The following is a 20,482-nucleotide window of genomic DNA, read 5'->3' on the forward strand; positions in this document are numbered from 1 at the left end:
TAAAATTAATTAAAATAACATTAATATTATTATTATTATTTTAATTCAAATAATGAAATTTAACATTTAATATTTATATGAAAATTATAAAAAAAAAATAAGTAGAGATAAAATTATTATTGTTATTATTATGAGATAAATTTTTAGCTAAAAATTGTTTTAAATTTTTTTAATTTTATAAAATTTAATATTTTAAAATGCTATAATTTTAAAAATTTTTATATTTAATGAACTATTTATTTTTTAATTAAATGATATTAATATGGTATAATATATTAAAATTATTATTATTATTATTATTATTATTATTATTATCAAAAATATAAAAAGAAAAAAAAGGTGTTTTGTACGACAGACTACCATTTACTTATTATTATTATTATTATTATCAATTTCTTGATGGGACGATGAATTTAGTAAAGCGATAATTTTATAAATATCTTATGATTTTAATTCAAAAATAGAAAGTTTTAATATTTATTAAAATAATAACTTAGAATAAAAGGTTTATTTTTAATGAAATGATAATTTTGTTTTATTTTATAGAGAAAACTCTAAATATTCGTTTGAAATGATTTGGATTTATCTTTTCAAATATATATTCTTTAGAAATAGAATCAATATTGGGTTCTTCTCTCCCATTATAAAAATTTTATTTTCTTCCTTTTTTTTAGGATTTTGTTTGTTTTTGCTCGTGTTTAATGATTTCTTTACGATTCAAAACACAACATATATTATTACTTCTTTCGATTGGAGACTTTAAATTTTTAATTATGAGTAATGATCTTTTATTAATAGAGCCTGTTACCCTTTATTTGGATGATGGTTTCCTATAACTTTATAATATATGATATGGTAATACTACATATTTATAAATATTGTTCATGAAGAATGGCAATTTTAGATTGTAAAGTGATAATTCTTTAACCATGATTTTACTGCGTATTTTCAAACCACTAAATCGGTGGTTTTAGATAGTTTAAAATTTTTGCATTTTAATTTTATATTTATACAATTTATAAAATTTCAATTATATTATATTCTTTTTATTTATAAACGTTTATTATCCCTCATCTTCAGTCTCTCCTTTCAACAAAAAATTTTTAGTCTCTCACATACACTAATCCTTCTTCATCTCCCACGTTACAAGTCCTTCACAGTCCTTTCTCAAGTTTTGGTGAGTCTGTAATTATACTTCAATACCCCAATCTGCTCTTGCTCTAGCCACCAATTTTGGGTGTGGGTATAGTCCAAATTCATCACAAGTGTGAGTTTTTATTAATAATTATCCTTTTTTGTTTCCATTTAATTGTTGAGTTTAGTTTTCTAATTCTTTTATTACTTGGCTCTAAAATCTATTTTCTAGTTTATTGGTGAGTGATTTCATTTTATATGTTTAGGTTATTTCGTCTATTTTGTCAATTGGATAATCAATGTTAAACTCTTTGGTTTTGAGAAAAATTCATTATTTTTCAAATAGTACAAGCAAAGTTTAAAACAACTTTTTATATATTTAAAATAACAATAAGAGTATTTTAGTAATTTTTATATTTATCATACATACTATACCATCTAACTAAACACGAAAAGGTTATTAAATTATTTTTTATCATATCATCTTTCTAAATATATTGACAATAAAAATCATATAATATAATATAGTATAGTACGATATGATACGTTAATAAATCATACTGTATTCAATCTAAACACAATATTAGTATATAATGAAGTTGCATGAATCCATCATAATTCCATCAAAAGTCATAGAAGACCAATGGGTCAAACAATGATTCCTCATCGAATTTTCAATAGCAGCCGACAATCCAATTGCTTTGTTTGACTGTTACTGCATATTACAGAACCTGTCAACAAGCAAATTTTTTTACATTTTAATTTTCAAGAAAATTGTCCACAGATATTTCAGCAACAAAGTTTTACCATTTTTTTATTAAAAATTAATATTGAAATTTCACTAAATTAGTAATGCTATTCATGGAATTTTCTTGCGGTATTCACCTGTCAACACAAAGAAAAGAAAATACAAAGATAGCAATCTCTGGGTTGCCAAAAGATTTGAGAATGAATGAATGGAACAAGATAGAGAAACATACATGTTCATCTCTTTTATAGTTATGGTTAGTCTTTTGTTTAAATTAAGAGCATAGAATTCTTACTAAAAAGAAAATCGAGATAAAATAAGACGCTTATCCAATTAGGCATTATATCATATTTAGACGCTCATTTGGTTAAGCAAGTATTTCTAAGTTCAATTTTTAATACTCATACTCAAATATTCTGTCTATTCGAATTTCAAGGTGGCAATTGCTACATCATTTGATTATTCGGATAATCAATTTGGACATGTAATTTGGATAATTAAAGGGAAAAATTATATGGTAAAGCACTTATTTCATATAGGATATCTTATATGGAATGATAATGAAAAATTATATAGTAATATGTATGTATGAGTGAGTCTCACAATTTTATAACAATCTTATCATTTTTTTAATTCAAGTCTTGCTTATCATTTTAAGAATTTCTAAAAAAAAACAATAATTAAATAAAGAAAATTTGTTCTTAAAATTGTTGAATCCCAGTTTAAAGGGATCAAGTAATAACTTGTTTGATCATTTTACAAGTTTAAAATAATAATAATAGTAGTAAGTAGAAAAGTGGTTCCCATAATTGTTCAATTGCCAATTTAAAGGGATGAAGTAACTTGTTTGATCCTTGTACTTATCTTCTTCTTCTTTGTACTTACGTCCATTATCATTCAACTCCTAAAACTTGCCGTCTTATCTACTCCTATTTGTTTGGTTATAAATATTTAATCACTAAATTATTAATAAATTACGTTTATTAAATTAATAAGTTATTTTTAAAAAATTTAATTAATTTCAATTAAAATTCAAAAGCATATAGATGATTTTAATATTAATAATTAAATTAAAACTCATGAATATAAAATTATTAGTTGAATATGAATTATAAGATAATTGATGTTTCACCTCTCCTAATTTAAAAAAGAAAAAAAAATAATAATAAGTGATGGTTTTATGGGTAACTTGAAGGCAAAGTTGGGTTGTTATAAATAAATAAATAAATAAATAAATATAAAAAAAATGCTTTGAAGCATTAATATGTTTTTATTTTTGCGAAATCTTAAAGCATTAATTGAAAATGGGTTTGGAATATCTTAATTGACACATTTCCTTGGCAAGAGGAAAAGAAAAGAGGTTTTATTGGGATTGTAAAATTAAGGAATCCTTACCCTCTTTTCCCTTTTTTTTTTTTTTTTTTTTAATTTGTAGTTTAAAGTTTTTATAAGTAATTAAAAAAATAATTAATTTATTTAAATTATAATTTTTTTATTTCATAAAAATAGACTTACTTTTATTTTTACATAAATAAAAAATATAATTAATATAATTAAAATAATAAATTTTATTTTAGCCTTTTTCTAATATTCTCTTTACTCATATTGTTTCATTTATGAGTAAACTCATTTTATTAAAAATATATTTTACTTTCTCAATTATTAAATAGAAATATATTAATAAATTAATAAATAAATTATTATTTAAAAAATATTTATAATTTGCAATAGGTAAAAAAAAAAAATTTGTGGGATAGGAAGTAATAAAATATTCTTTACTTTAACTAAATTATCGTTATCTCGCTTAAATAAAAGAAAGAGGAAGTGATGTGATAAGATGAGTTTTAAAAAATTATAAAAATAATTATCATATTTACTAAAGATAATGATAAAATTAAAAAAAATTAATTAATATTTCTTAATTTTCTTCTAATGATATATAATTTTAAATAAAATAACTTATAAACTACGATAAATAAAATGAAACAAAGGGAGTATCATTTCTTCTGGTGTGGGAATGATAGTTATGTTTTGCTTGGAAGCAACACTCATATTTGCACAAAATGGTCCAAAATCCTCGTTATAAGCCACAACCATCTATAGGCTCTTGCTTCTTATAACTGTCTGCCCCCTTCTTTTTTTCTTTTTCTCATCACCTTTTTGTTAGTTTTAATGGGCATTTCAGCCAAGCTTATGCGTCAATTGAAGTTCAATTTTTGGGTTAACTATAATAATGTTAATAGAATTTGATTTTAATTACAAGTTGATCTTTATATTTTTATAATTATATTAATATATTTTTAACCTTTTAAGATTGATAAAGAGAGATAAAAAGAGATATAGAGGAGAAAAGGTACGATAATATAATAATAAAAAATTTTCTCTTTCATTAGGTTAATTGATTAATTAAAAAAGATTTTAAAAATAGACCAATAGACTAAATAATTAATAGAGTAAAATCTAAAGATATTATTATAATTTATTTTAAATTTTTCATATTAAAAAAATCATTTATAATTTTTCATTGTAATATACGAGTAAAAAAATTTTCATTTATAATTTTCTCAATTCTAATATTAATATTTGTCTTTGATCATATTAAAAAAAAATGTATGGTTATGATATCATTTCATTGTAATAAATAAAATTAAATTAAGAGAATGAAATGATTTGCAAGCTAATATTATTATATCTTTCATTAAATGTGGCATTAAGTTACAAAGGGGGTTTCGGTTTAAGTTCTTGTACAGTTACGTTGTGTTCATAAATACAAGAAGAAATTAAATGATATTATATAATTTCCTTTAAAAAAAAGAAAATGACCATATTAAATGAGGAACATAAAATGCTAGCATGATTTTTGGATTATTTTGGAATAAACTTTTTATTTTTTTTGGTAAAAAAAAAAAAAAAAAAAGCTCAGGCAATGGCTGACCCCTTAACAATAACCTATGCAAACAGAAGAAGAAAAAAAAGATTTGTCCTAAATTTTTAAAATCATTTTAATTTATTTAAAAAATAAATTTATAAATGTCAACTTTACTCTTATAAAAATTAAGGGCGGGCTATGTGCAAGGCGTAAATGCCAACAACTTTTGGTCCTTATTCTACTTCTACATTGATGGATTATTAATATGTGCAAGGCCAATGAAGCCAACAAATATTTAAACATTGGCATAAGAAGTCAATAGATATTAATTTTCTTCTCCAAATAAATTTCACTCAAACTTTTTTTTTTTTTTTTTTGGTGATGACAACTTTAATGCTAGTTTTTTTCATCCTTCAATAGAAAAAAAAATTCAGTTTAATGAAAGAATGCCAAAGAATTGCTAATGGCAGCCGTGTCTATAGTTACGGTGGAACAAGCATTTAGAATAGGTAGAAAAACATTTCAAGAGTTTCGACGGTTATAAACGTCAGACTATAGGCCTAAATCCTGCTTTCATTGTAATTAAGGACACACATTAGCATGTGAATTAAGTTTTAATATAAAGGAACCTTGTTAATTATTTTTGTTAGAAGTACAATAATACAAGGAACCCTTTTGTTCCCCGACGCATGGATTTCGCATAAGTTATCTGTGACATACAATCAAAAATATTATAGCTAAATTATAATTCTATGAAATTTGTCATCCTTCCATCTCTATCTAACCAGATTCTGAAGATTATTAACTAGAAATGAAAAAAAAAAAAATAGCTGGACATGCTTCATACTTCCACAATAATGCAACCAACATCAAATCCAGCTATGTTTGACTGTAGTTATAATGATTATGCAACAAGAAGATGCTGACAGGGTATCCATTTCAGTGGAGCAGATTAATATAACCAACTCAGCACAATATTAAGATTTTGTAAATGAAGCTGCAAAGAATCATTCTAACTAATGTTCAAGTTTTTTAAGTCAATTTCAAATCAAACAGAAGTGCCATTACTCGAGCATCTCCATCCTGGGTAAAATGCAGCCATGATTTAGAATCAAAATAGTGCTTATGCCCCACAAATAAGACTAGACAATGAGAGTAAACAAAAATTTTGAGAAAATATGAATTATTTAATACAAAACATATTGAATGAAGAGAATATTTTCATTGGTGGAGATTTGAATGTACATGTAGGAAGTGATAGATAAGGTTATGAAAATGTTCATGAAGGTTTTGATTTTAGCAGTCGAAATCAGGAGAGAAAAAGCATCCTAGATTTTGCTATGGCATACGACCTAATACTAGCAAATACCTACTTTATAAAAAGCGAGTCATATTTAGTGACTTTCAAAAGTGGGCAACATAAAAGCCAAATCGACTTCCTCTTAACCAGGAAGATAAATAGAGCTCTATGCAAGGATTACAAGGTCATCTCAGGAGAGGCTTTAACAAGTCAACATCGATTGGTGGTCTTGAATGTCAAGTTTAGGAACAATTCAAGTAAGGTCAGAAGAAATAATGTAACTCGAACAAAATGGTGGGAGTTCAAAGGAGTAAAGCAAGTGAAGTTCAAAAATGAGATTCTCGAGTCCAAAGTATGGAAGCTGGGTATGGAGGCCAATGATACGTGGATACAGATAGCATCAAAGATTAGAGAAATAGCTAGAAAAGTACTTGGAGAGTCTAAAGAACATGGATCACCCTCAAAAGAGAAATGGTGGTGGAATGAGGAAGTATAAAAAGCAGTGAAGAGAAAAAGGGAATGCTATAAGAAATTACCTAAATGTGATAATAATAAGGCATATGAACAGTACAAGATAGCAAAGAAAGAGACAAAAAAGACAGTTAGTCAAGCAAGAGCACAGGCCTTTGAAAAGTTATATGAGAAACTTGGAACTAAAGAAGGGGAGAAAGATATTTATAGATTAGCAAGGAGGAGAGAAAGGAAATGTCAAGATCTTAATCAAGTTAGGTGCATTAAGGATAAAGAAGGAAAAGTGTTGGTGAAAGAAGAGGACATTAAAGAAAAATGGAGAAATTATTTTAATGATCTCTTTAATAATAGTCAAAATGGTAATAGCATGAATATAAACTATAGAATAATAGAAAAGAATTTAAATTATACTAGAAGGATTAAATCTTTAGAAGTAAAAGAAACATTTAAGAGAATGAAAGTAGGTAAAGCCTGTGGATCCGATGAAATACCAATTGAAGCATGGAAGTGTTTGGGAGATATGGGAGTAACATGGTTGACTAAATTATTTAATGTAGATTCTAAACTCAAAGAAAATGTCTGATGAAAGAAGCATGACTATTTTAGTACCTATTTTTAAAAATAAGAGAGACATACAGAGTTGCTCAAATTATAGGGGAATTAAACTCACGAGTCATACTATGAAGTTGTGTGAGAGAGTTGTTGAGCATCGACTACGTCATGATACTTCTATCTCTCCCAATCAATTTGGTTTCATATCCGGTCATTCAACTATGGAAGCGATCTTTCTCATTAGAAGCGATCTTTCTCATTAGAAGCTTGATTAAGAAATATAGATACGTGAAGAAAGATCTACACATAGTTTTTATTGATTTGGAGAAAGCTTATCATAATATTCCAAGAGATGTCTTATGGAATGTGTTAGAACAAAAGAGAATATCTATTAGGTACATACAAGTATTGAAAGATATGTATAAAGGAGCAATTACTATTGTGCTCACAGTAGGAGAGGACACAAGAGATTTTCCGATCTCAATTGGATTACACCAAAGATCAGCCATAAGCCCTTACCTTTTTACATTAGTTTTAGATGAATTGACGAAACATATATAAGAGAGTATTCCTTGGTGCATGATGTTTGCGGATGATATTATTCAAATAGATGAGACACGAGAATGAGTCAATAGAAAGCTAGAACTTTGGAGAAGTACTCTAGAGTCAAAGGGTTTTAAGTTAAGTAGAACGAAGACAGAATACATGCATTGCAAGTTCAGTGAAGGCCAAACTGGTGATAGGGAAGAAGTTAGTTTAAATAGAGTGGTACTGTCTCAAAGTAATCACTTTAAATATCTAGGATCAGTCCTTCAAGTAGATGGGGGATGTGAGCAGGATGTTAGTCATAGGATTAAAGCCGGATGGTTGAAGTGGAGACGTGCCACGGGAGTTTAATGTGATCGTAAGATTCCCAATAAGTTGAAAGGAAAATTTTACCGTACAGCCATACGACCGGCTATGTTATATGGTAGTGAATGTTGGGCACTAAAAGAGTCATCTGCGTCTAAGATAAGAGTTGCAGAGATGAGAATGTTAAGGTGGATGAGTGATCATACTAAACCAGATAAAGTCCGTAATAAGAGTATTAGAGAAAAGATAGAAGTGGTGCCAATTGAAGATAAGTTGAGGGAAGAGAGATTGAAGTGATTTGATCATGTGAAACATAGACATACGTAGGCTCCAGTTAAACAAGTAGAGCACATTAGGTTAGAGGATAAAAAGAAAAAAAAGAGGTAGACCTAAATTAACTTAGAAGAGAGTAATACAATATGACCTAGAAGCATTACACATTTTTGAAGATTTAACCCAAAATCATTTAGATTGGAGAAAGTGAATCCATATAGCCGACCCCAAGTTTTTGGGATAAAGGCTTAGTTGAGTTGAGTCGAGTTTAATCTAGGTATAATGTATATCACAAGATATATTCTGCGCTGCAAACCTGTAATATTTCAGCGGGCAAAAGCACTAGGCCTGTCCTTACAGTGGTAAAGGCATCCTTTTACTTCAGAAGCATTGGTACAAAACCAATCCTCAAACCTCAACAACCATGGGAAGAAACACAGTTCTACATGTTTGATACAAAATACATGAGAAGAATATAATATAAATTCAGCTTTGTAATCACAACAGAAATAAAAAATCATATATCATTTTTCTGTTTTATAAGACTCAACTGTTGCAGGTCAATTGTAAAAATGTTTTTCTTTCTTCCCTCCACCCAACCCCCCCTCTCTCTCTCCAACGGTTTGGCAAAATTAAAGGGGCAACACACTGGCTGGTTAGAGGGGAAAAGAAACACTAATAAATAAACTAACTGTAAAAACACAATCTAAAGTCACACATGAAAGTTATCATTTCAAATAAATGTAGAAACACCGCAGCAAAAGTCAAACCAAAGATAGCACCAAAAATGCTCAGTTGCTCTGATATCTGTGTGTCCTTTAACCACTGTCTGAGAGTGCAGTTAACACTGAAACACATAAGGGCTGCAGATGCCCCCAGCCCTACATTGGCAGTGGAAAAAGATTTTAGTTAGACAGGAAAACTTGCAGCTCCCCAAAAACCTCTTCCTCTCCTTCCACATAAGGAAAAAATAAAAAAGAACAGAATATTAAAAAAAAGGCTAACTTGAACAATTCTTGGAATACAGAAATGCTAGGAAACATTTATCTTAAATGATAAGCACGCACTCACATTAGTCATATACATCAAGAAGCATCTAACAATTCAATTTGATTTCTTTGCTTCATCTGTTTATTCTGTGTTGATAAAGTCGATCATAAAATTGGAGCAGAAACAGTTGCTCTGTGTTGATCAATAACTAATGGGAACAATCAATCAGTTTTTAATATCTTGATTATTAAATAATTTTGAACCAATTAATTTAAACTTGTAACTTTGAATGGATGAATTTTTCGAAACAGCTACCTGAATCTCTTTCCAATGTTATTTTGGGATATTACCAAAATTATATATTTGGCATTCTAAACAACTTCTAACTAAAAATGTAAGCATAAAAACAACTCATGACAGATTCTGGTTACATTTCGTTAATACAGTGCATTCTGCTATTTCCAATTGCCAGTATGTACTGAAGTTCTTGTGTTTGTTAAAGGCCTTATATAACATCTGATGTAGATATCAAACAAAGATGAAACGGCAACAACAAAGCCCAAAAAACCGAATCTAAGAAATAAATGGCATCTTGGGACCACAGCATGATAACCATATCTTGTTGCCAATTGTTATAAGAAAAAGAAGCTACAAGCTGTACCTTAGTTCATGAAAAAACTTCCAGAATGTCAGTCATTTCCTTCCTCACTCAATATAGAACTTATTTTTGAGTGTTGGAAGTGATCGGCCAGAAGACTGTCTTATCTCATAGCCAATCTCAACCTCCATCAATCTGTGATTTTCCTTTGAACGGTTCATCATAAAAGACACATTCAAACAATCCCCTTCACTGATGCGATCAGGAGGGTGCAAAAGGAAAACCTGTCAAACAAACACAAGCATTAGAGAAGAAAGGCAACACAACTGGAAATGCAATCAACCATGAATATACAGAAGGAACACCCTAATCTCTCTCTCTCTCTTTTCAATTACATATATATATATATATATATATATATATATATATATATATCAAGGTTTTCAAAACTGGCCTAGTCATTGAATCGATAAAGGTAGATGGTCAAGAGTTTAAGGTTAAACCAAGATTCAACTGATACACTATCCAACAGGTATACTATTCAATCACTAGTCTAATGTATTACCATATTCAATATAAATGTCCAAAGAAATTTGACCTCTGAAAGCATGCACAGAATATCTGTGTACATTGTTTTCTAAGTGCCAGCAACCAAAAGTAATTATGGGAAAAAAAAAAACTTGAGCTTGCCGAATTTTGTAAATTAAGATTACCAAAACCAGTTGGAATTCCTTTAATAATTGTTTCAGTTATGTGATGAACAGGATATCATCAATTTTAATATTCTTCATTCATTATCATTTCTAGCTTTGTTTAACTGACTTTAAGAATTTAAATCAAACTTTCAAATATCTTATGTTACTTGTTTTCCGGACTTTGCTTCCACTCCAAATGCTTTTCATCTTGGTAAAGTTCATTTTATTTGTTCCTCTTTTCCCTCAGTTTCTCAGCAGATAGAAAAAATATAACGAAAATTGACAACAATATACAGTATAAACTGGAAAACTTTGAGCTCTTAACTAATAAATATGGATTCGTATTGGGCAGCCAAGGAGAAAACCAAGATTGAGATTCGTTCTTAAACCCTGGTAAAGTTCAGAAAGTATTCGTTCTGAGAGCTGATGGTGAGCAGAGAGCCAACAGTGGTAAAGAGCTGAGAGGGTGGTAGAGAGAAAAGGCCAAGAGCGATGAGAGAGAGGTGAGACTGAAATTGAGAGGCTGAAAGATGTGGATACCAGCGCGTTTTGAATTGAGAAACTAGGGGTTGAAGACTAAATAATGGTGTCATTTGATTCAAATAGCTGGGGAAAAAAAATTAAAAACTACCCCACTTGTGACCGATTCTGCCAAGTGACAGATTACCCGTCCGAGTCAGCGGGCTTATTAAAAAAGGGTTTTAGGGGTAAACCAGAAGACCAAAGGACCGGTTCCTAGCTTTTTGGGTCAGGCTGGTCTGGATTTGACAACCAAGATACATAAATATATGATTCACCATTAGTTTCTAAGAAATAGAAAAAGGTCATGACACTAATTGATCGAGGAAGTAAACTCATCATATAGAAACAAACACTGCAAGTGTGGCACCATGCAATGTGCTGCTCAACTCATGCTGCATAATTCTTCTAATTAGCAGTCTATAACACATTGATTGGTCCTTGATATAAGAATTAAAAATATTTTTCAACAATTTAGGCATCTAAATGATTCTACTTGATGGCAGAATATCCGGTTTTTTATCATTATTTTTTTATTAATAGTTTAATACCTGCTGGCCCCAATGTGTGCCATCATCTACGCTAGGTGCAGTTGTCAATTCAACCTCTTGCTGGGCCAGATCATCCTTTCTTCCCTGATGTTCCAAGAACATAAAAGGAGTTATAATTATACAGGTATTCGAGACCTTAACAGGCCACAGAAATAAGGGATATTGATGCTCAACTTACTCGAAAATGAACATCAAACCATCCACCAAATCCGCAGAGTCTAGTGTTTTCCATAGTGATTGATGATGAAAAGTTTGATCTGACCTCAAGGACATCATTAACAGTAGCCGTTAAACAATCAATTTCCTTGATGATGGCAGCTATCCCTATAACTTGATGTGGATGAAGGTTTTGCCACATTGCTGTCTATAGGAAATTCATATCAAGTCATCTAAAATGCATTCCAAACCGAAAGCACAAGTATCATTTCACATACACTCACATGGAAACAAGTAGAGTAGCAACAACCTTCTTTATTCTTTTAGATTCATTCACACAATACCTCAATAAGAAGAATTGATATCATCACAATATCAGACACAATAAAGAAGCATTGCATGGCTGATAAAAGCTTAAGATGATATAGATTCAAAAATAATTCGATGAAGCACAAAATGACCGAACTGATAATTCACTATTGCACCTACGGTTCACCTAAGCTCCCCTATAATCCGAAACTATAAAAGAGACAAGTGCTTAGATCCAAATTTAACCACAGCATTAACTGCAAGAGGCCTATGCTCTAGAAGCTAGAAGTAAAATGCCAAATGTTATAGCTAGGCCATGTAGCCAACCATCACAGGAAAGGCAGAAACACCCATCAAACTGGCAGATTAACACTTAGGGAATGGGGACTAGAGGGTTGCCTTATTTCCTTGTTCTTTTTTTGGTTTGCATGTGTAAGTCAGTATGTGAGGCTGGAAAGTTTTCCCTCAGCCTACCACAGGGCAGCTAGCCCTCTACCCCAAAAAGCATGGCTTTTATAGATCAAGAAACATGCTATTTGGAATATAGCTCCACTAGCAAGATTTATCATAGATTTAGCTATCTAGCGTAACACAGCTACATCATACATTTCCCCATATTTAAAATTTTGATCAGCACCAACATTAATAAATAAATAAATAAGAGATCAATTCTCAACATTTAAACTTCATATTCCAACTCTAGAGTAACAAGTTTGAAACACTGAAGTAGGATTTGGGTATTTACAGGATGGAGGCTACTTGTTGTGACGCTAACTATCTGAACCCACAACCACTTGCCAAAAAAAGAAATATGACTAAAACCCAGAACTAACCTGCAGATAATATTTTCTTTGCTCTTCATTGAAAGGCTTAGTTAACGCATTCATATCAACACCATAGTAAGTTTTGGTGTCTTCCACAAAATTATACCAATCATCCATTGCTCCATCATAATCACCCTTTTTTTGATCTACCAATCCAGACCTAATAGGTGCCATCCACATGCGGGCATGGCTTGGATACCTGTGATATCACAATTATTATACAGTTAATCAAAATTTTGTTACTGAAGTGGGGTGCATGTGTAATCTAATAAGAAAAACCACCATGAAAGCAGTTGTAACAGCATAACAGCAGCACAAAAATTAGCAAGAAAGTCAGAAACAGAAGGCTTAAAATGAAAAGAAAATTTGAAAAACCATATTAGCTTAAGGAACCAGCTAATGAGAAATGCATAACATTGAATTACTTACATGACTCCACTTGGTTTGAGCCAGCGGTCACGAGCACATATCACTGAATCAAACATAGATTCACGGAGAAGGAAGTAACCCATCCATTCTGAGATGATTACATCAACTAACATTGATCAAAAGAAAAATATGTTATTCAAAACCATAAATAACTCTTCTTTCAACATGATAATGGTAAAATAACAGTTTGTATTTAAAAGGCATAAAGAAATAAAACAATCAAACCTTTCTCTGGCAAAGTAACATCCTCCATAGAACCCTCAATCACTTCAACCACATCTTGGAGATTATTTTCTTTGACTAGAGTCCGGGCATGCTCTGCCATCTTAGTTGCTTCCACTGCATAGACTTTACTTGCACCTGCTTGCGCTGACCATATCGCAAGAATACCGCTCCCTGTCCCTACATCCAACACCACCTACCCCACAGGTTTGGCAATATTAGCCTTAAATTTCAACTATGCATAAATAAATGCCAAAAAAAAAAAAGAAAAAAAGAGTTGAGTGATAATCAATTCTAAACATCAAAACAAGTAATCCATAGTTTGCACTTAATTACTGCCCTGAACGCTCAAAAACTCATATTCCAATCTCAAAATTTAAAAATTGTTAATGCGTCGTCCATTTATAGGACATGGAAAGAAAAGGATTAGGAATTTTTAGTTCCAATTGAACAATTATTTTTAATGATAAAAAAGCATCAATAGACCTTAGCTCATAACTAAAGACAAAGCGTTAGCAAAATAAATAAACAAAAAACGAAGGTAATCCTCTCAACATAGAACTTAGAAGGTAACAAACAAATTGTTCTTCCTCATTCGTAGCCAAGCGAAGTAGATTTACCTCTAAATAACAAACTTTATGAGCTTCAAGTCACCAATTTCCATTTTCCATGGTATTCACCAACAGTGTTAAGTTACAGAAGCCATATCTTTGAAGACAAAGAAACAAGAGTAGGTACCTTTCCATGAAAGTGGTGCTTGTTTTGAAAAATGGCGTTATAATAAGCGTCCATGCGGACTCGATCGGAAAGCATCTCTTTCTGGTGATAGAGAAAAGCGTAGGTGCAGAAATATTGAGCGAAATCGACGTCCTTATCGACGAGGGCGGCTCCTCCATTGCTACTGGAAGCACGGTCGCCGTTGTGGTGGCTGCCCATAGGTATCGACTCCTCTCCGGCCGGCGTCTTTCCAGATAAGCGAGAAGGGGTTTAGGGCAACGCCGCCATATGTCCTCGTGCTTTCGGTTTTGGAAGCAAGATTTCCATGTCAGCAACAGGTGAAATAGCCACTCCGGGTTCGCAATTTAGGTGGGGGCTCATAGAAAACGCCGTCGTTTCTATTTTCCATGGTATTCATTAAGAGATTTACAGAAGGCATGAATGAAAAGCACCTGTTTGCGTCAATTTATAATTCTGTTTAAATATTTTATTTTGAATTAATCCTCTAAATTTTTCAATTCTAAAAAAATTTTGATGAAAATTAATTTCTATTTAGAGAATTTGACTTTACATAAGAGACTTTTATAAAATAAAATTTAGATTCATAAACAAATAATTCAAATATGATATTGTCAAATTTGATTAATTAAGTTTTAATTTTTTTTATTTAAGTATGTGATATTTTTTATTCGAATTAATGATATTTAAATAAAAATCTCTTAATATAGATAATTTTAAGATTTATTTTTAATTTAAATTAAAAATTATTCTTAGTAATACATTTAACTATTAATAATTTTAATTTATATATTTTTAAAATTTTAATATATAAAAATAACGTAATATTTTAAATTTTTTATTAACTATTTTAAATTTTATTTTTATTATTTTTATTTCTCAAATTACTTTATAAAAATTTCATAATAGAAATAATTAAAATTTATCTATATATAATATACATTAATATATGTTAATATAATAAAAGTTATCTTATAATCATGACTACTTATTATAATATTAATAAAATAATTATTAAATAATTTATAATTTATATATAATAGAGAATATTACGTAACAATACGATTTTCTTAAATATATATATATATAAAATATTTTAAAAATTTTTATTATAATTTATTACTATTTCATTTAAGATACTAAATTAATATTTTCATAATAATGATATTTTACTTTATGAATATTATTTTTTACATGTATTATTATTATAATTATTTTAAATTATTGTTTATAATATTGTCCTATCAATAAATAAATTAAAGTTAATTCATTAAATTAAATAAAATAATTAAAATTTCTTCTAGAGTATATTTAATTTTACTACTAAAGTATCATTAAATTTAAACATAATAAAAGAGTTTTGAACCCAATTGTAAACATCTAAATAGTTCAGGAACTGAAAGTATAATTAAAGGCAAAAAAAAAAAAAAGACTTCAAAATGCAGTGCAGCAGGACCCCCCTCCCTCCCCCCCCCCCCCAAAACCCTTTCTTTCTCCCAGTCTCCTTCTTTCTCTCCTACTTTTCCTTCATTTTTCGACTGCCGCCCGCGCAACCCATGGCTGGCCAAGGTTCCAACCACTTCCTCCAGCAGCCCCAACACTGACCGGCCATCCTCCAGCCTCATGAACGCCGACAAAACCTCCCACTGCCACAAGAAAGAAGGGAGAGAGAGGTGGACGCATGTGCTAGGCCGCCACTTTCAAGCATCATTCTGACGTCGTCCGGTGGTTGTTTCCGGCAAGGCAGGGCTCATTCAACTCCTGGCATAGTAAGCTTCAAGATTCGACTAGCCTCGCCCCTAACGGTGGTCGGAGAGAGAAGATCCGATGAGGGAAAGATGAGAGAAAATCATATGGGTTTCACTACTTTCAGGCCACTTTTTCGGCAATCCGACCGTTAGATTGATGATACACTTATATTATATAGATATTTTTAAGCACAATTGTATACTATTTCATAGCATATAGGCAAGCAATCTCATGCATAGTCATTATGTGACATCGTGAGATACAAACTTTTAGAACTCCAGTTAGTTACACAGCCCTGGCCCGTGTAGTGATATACGGGTCATGTATCAATCGATAGCCAACTTCCTGATTTCGCTCCAGCTGCAGTTTTTGACTTAGAGAATAGACTTCTAATGCTTTAGGGACTCTGAAAACCTAACCCTAGGCCATTTAATATAAATAGAGGCTATAAATAACAGAAAAAAGGAGAAGATAAGGGAAATCCCAAAGCCGTATAATCATTTTCTCACAGCCGTCTAGAAGAGGAGGATATCAGTATCAAGGAGGAGCCTTCAGCTGAGATTCCACAAGATCAAAGCTGTAGTTACTCTTCGGTTCTTTCGTTCTATTTCTTTTAGAGGATTTTTATTGTCTTTTACTTTATTTTTATCATGTTTGTTGAACTCACCATGAGTAAGTAATTTTCATATTCTGGAATTAGGAGAGTAATGCTTGTAATCATTATTATGGATAAACATTAAGTTTTATTTATTGGATTTGAGATTTGTTCCTTAATTTAATTTCTTGTGATCTTAATGCATGTTATGTGTTGGTACCCACTTAGTATTTATTACAGATATTAATTGAATGACTGAAAGGTGAAGATTAATATTAGAAAATCAAGATTTTAAACCTAGAAAATCTTACCTAGAGATAGGCTGATGACCTTTGTGGAGTTTCGAAATTAGTCAAAGATCTTAAAGGGTTTTAATTAATTTAATCGTCATGAAAGTAGGGTTTAGATTAATTAAAATACACCCTAGGTGCCTTGAGAAAGGACTTAGGATATCTTAGGATTAATTCCATCAAGGCAAACGATTCTCAATCCAGTAAATAGACACGATTACATCCAGAATAAGATTAAAGTGTGAAATCTTAATTCCAAAATTATTTCAAAATAGACTATTCCATTTTAAGTTTATTACTCTAGCATTTAAAATAGACAAGTTTCATTCCCTCATTTTATTCAACAGCCTAGACAGCCAAAATCACTGTGTAGTTTGGTATTTACTAATTAAATTCCTCGTGAGACGATACTCTACTCACTACTTTGTTACTTGTTCATGATCCGTGCACTTGCGGGGTTGTAAAACCAACAAATAAGTTTTTGACGCCGTTGTCGGGGAATTTTAATTTTAGTAATATTAGGCGATAAGTAATTTAACTGATTTACGCATTTTCATTTATTGTTTAATTTTGTTTAAATTGTTTCATTCTCTTATTCTTTCTCAAGTGATTGGTTTGGTACATGACCAGAGGAAAAAGTCTTTAATTTGGATCCAAAGATAGACAGAACCCTAAGAACTATCAGGAGGGAGAAGAAACGTGAAGGACAAGATCAAGAAATCCAGAAATTCCAAATATGGCCAACAATAACAATAATAGGCCGAGACTCTTGAAGGATTATAGAGCTCTCTCTATACAAGGATTCCAACCTAGTGTTACAAGACCCACAATGGATGCCAACAATTTTGTATTAAAATCGGCATGGCTCCAGATGATCCAACAGACCCAGTTTGGGGGTTCATCAACAGAAGATCCACACTACCACCTCCAGTGCTTTCTTGCCCTTTATGACACGTTTAAGATGAATGGAGTCTCTGATCAAGCCATAAGACTCAGAGCATTTCTATTTTCCCTTTGAGATAGAGCAAAGAAGTGGTTACTTTCTCAACCAGCTGGAACATTCACCACTTGGGAAGACCTCTCATAAGCTTTTCTAGCAAGGTACGTCCCACCTGTAAAGACTGCAAAGTTGAGAGTTGAATTCAACGCCTTTAGGCAAAGGGAAGGTGAATCACTCTATGATGCATGGGAGAGATATAAAGACCTAAAGAGAGAATGCCCGCACCATGGCATAGAAGATTGGCTCCTGATTTAGAACTTCTCTAATGGGCTACTGCCCTCTACAAAGAGTACAGTAGATTTAGCAGCATAATGTGACCTAATGGAGAAAACAGTAAATCAAGCACTTGAACTTCTGGAGAGGGTCACATATCACAATTACGAGTGGTCAAATGAAAGGGGGAATACAAGGAAAACAGCAGGGATCCTAGAAGTGGATGCCCTAAGCATGATAAATGCTCAATTTGACTAGCTCATAAAGAGGCTTGATAAAATGCAAGCCAATGCTATAGGGATGAACAGTCAACATGATGACAGCTGTGGAGGAGGGTACATGGGTTCAGAGTATAATAGTTTCAGTGAACTCCCCATAGAACAGATGAACTATGTGAATAATGGAGGGAACTTCAACCAGAGACAGCCCTACAATCCATATTCAAATACATACAACCCTGGATGGAGGAACCACCTAAATTTCTCATTGTTAAATTCACAGAATCAGGCAATGAATAAATAGTAAGGGTACAGACCACCAGCGCCCCTGGGATTTCAGAATAAGGGATAAAACCCTACACAGCCATCGCCACCCCCTCAAAGCTAACAGCCTGAGCCAAGGTTGACTATGGAATCCATGATGGAAAGCTTCCTAGCAGCCCAGTAATAACAAAATGAAATGATCAAACAGCTAGCTTCCAGAATGGACCAACTTTTCACCCACAATAAGATGCTTGAAAATCAAATTGCTTAGCAAGCAATATCTTCAAGCAAAACTACTGGTAAGCTGCCTAATCAACCAGAGATGAACCCAAAAAACCACTGTAAGGTAGTTACATTGAGGAGTGAAAAGATTTGAGAATAAATCTGAAAACAAAACAGAGAAGAAAAAGGAAAAAGCTAAAGAGAAGCAATAAGAGGAAGCAAAGAAGGAAAAGAAGCTACCAGAACCATATCAGCCTCCTCTACCCTTTTCTCAGAGATTCCAGAAAGCCAAATTGGATAAGCAGTTTAGAAAGTTTCTAGAAGTTTTACAGAAACTCTATACAAACATTCCTTTTGCAGAAGCACTCTCTCAAATGCCATCTTATGCCAAGTTCCTCAAAGACATTTTATCAATGAAAAAAAGGCTGGAGGACTATGAGACTGTTGCTCTTACAGAGGAATGCAGTGCCATATTGTAAAACAAGCTGCCACCAAAACTCAAGGATCCAAGAAGCTTCTTCATACCTGGTCTTATCGGTAACTTGAATATAGATAAAGCCCTTTGTGATCTAGGTGCAAGTGTGAGTTTGATGCCTTTGTCAATATGTAAGAAGCTTGATGTGGGGGAACTTAAGCCTACAACAATTTCATTATAACTGGCTGATTGATCTGTGAAATACCTTATGGGAATTCTAGAAAACATACCTATCAAGGTGGAAAAATTCTTTATCCCAGTTGATTTTGTTGTACTGAAAATGGAGGAGGACGTCCAAATCCCCATAATCCTGGGAAGACCTTTTTTAGCAATTGCTAGAGCTGTCATAGATGTTAAGAACGGACTGTTAACTCTCAAGGTAGAAGATGAAGAAGTGGAGTTCAACTTGTTCAGCGCAATGAAACACAAACTTGAACCTGATGAATGCTTCAAGGTTGATATAATTGATAAGCAAGTTGAAGAGGAATTCATTAAAGCACACCCTGAAGATCCTCTAGGAGCATCCATCATGCACAGCCACACAGCAGAGAAGGAGAACACGGAGATTGTAGCTTGTGTGTAATCCTTGACAACTAATCCACCCCTACTATTGGCTCAAGTTTTCGCTATAGAAGAGTTAAAGGAGGAACAACCCAAAGGGAAGCTTCAGGAATATACCAAATAGGTAGAACTGAAACCTCTTCCGTCTACACTAAGGTACGCATTCCTGAACTCAAATTCTAAATATCTTGTTATTATCAATGCCAGTCTATCTAAAATAGAAGAGGAAAAATTGCTAAGGGTACTTAGGACCCATAGCAAGAGCATAAGGTATAAAATAGAAGACCTGAAAGGGATTAATCCCTCCATTTGCATTCATATGATACCCATGGAAGAAAACAGTAAACCCACTATTGAACATCAAAAAGGACTTAACCCAAACATGAAAGAAGTAGTAAAAAAGGAAATTCTGAAACTATTAGATGCAGGTATTATATACCCGATCTCTGATAGCAAATGGCTTAGTCTAGTGCATGTAGTGCTTAAGAAAGGTGGGACAACTGTCATTCAAAATGCAAATGATGAACTAATCCCTACTAGGCTAGTTACTGGTTGGCACATGGGCATAGATTGTAGGAAATTGAATAGTGCCACTAGAAAGGACCATTTTCCTCTTCCTTTCATAAACCAAATGTTAGAAAGATTAGTAAAACATTCCTACTTCAGCT

The 20,482-nt window shown here is 31.9% G+C and overlaps 1 protein-coding gene and 1 non-coding gene across 3 annotated transcripts; both read right to left on the minus strand.

Moving 5' to 3' along the window:
• Positions 1-8,709: 8,709 nt before the first annotated feature.
• Positions 8,710-14,562, minus strand: LOC110636049 (protein arginine N-methyltransferase PRMT10). Of its 2 annotated transcripts, none has more exons than XM_021785573.2 (8): positions 14,231-14,562; positions 13,496-13,688; positions 13,271-13,376; positions 12,851-13,040; positions 11,731-11,916; positions 11,553-11,636; positions 9,851-10,071; positions 8,710-9,151 (listed from the first exon to the last, which is right to left on the minus strand). In XM_021785573.2, exons 1-7 carry the CDS (start codon positions 14,426-14,428, stop codon positions 9,895-9,897), a joined length of 1,134 nt encoding a protein of 377 aa, XP_021641265.2. In that variant the 5' UTR covers positions 14,429-14,562; the 3' UTR covers positions 8,710-9,151; positions 9,851-9,894. The 2 variants fall into 2 exon arrangements, with proteins under 2 accessions (XP_021641265.2, XP_021641264.2); XM_021785572.2 differs by having other exon boundaries at positions 8,710-9,080; positions 14,231-14,561.
• Positions 14,563-17,987: 3,425 nt separating this feature from the next.
• LOC131175673 (small nucleolar RNA R71) lies at positions 17,988-18,094 on the minus strand. The gene has a single exon (XR_009145865.1). It is a non-coding gene; the product is annotated as a small nucleolar RNA R71 (small nucleolar RNA).
• Between the last annotated feature and the right edge of the window lie 2,388 nt (positions 18,095-20,482).

This window comes from Hevea brasiliensis, chromosome 17 (assembly GCF_030052815.1).
Source record: "Hevea brasiliensis isolate MT/VB/25A 57/8 chromosome 17, ASM3005281v1, whole genome shotgun sequence".
In the NCBI taxonomy this organism is placed as follows: Eukaryota; Viridiplantae; Streptophyta; class Magnoliopsida; order Malpighiales; family Euphorbiaceae; genus Hevea; species Hevea brasiliensis.

Coding starts and splice junctions, on each gene's coding strand:
- LOC110636049 (XM_021785573.2), bottom strand. CDS start 14,428: ATGGGCAGCCACCACAACGGCGACCGTGCTTCCAGTAGCAATGGAGGA. Junction 13,041..13,270: donor CTCAAACCAAGTGGAGTCAT/GTAAGTAATTCA, acceptor GTGATATCACAG/GTATCCAAGCCATGCCCGCA. Junction 10,072..11,552: donor GCACACATTGGGGCCAGCAG/GTATTAAACTAT, acceptor TTTGTTTGACAG/GTTTTCCTTTTGCACCCTCC.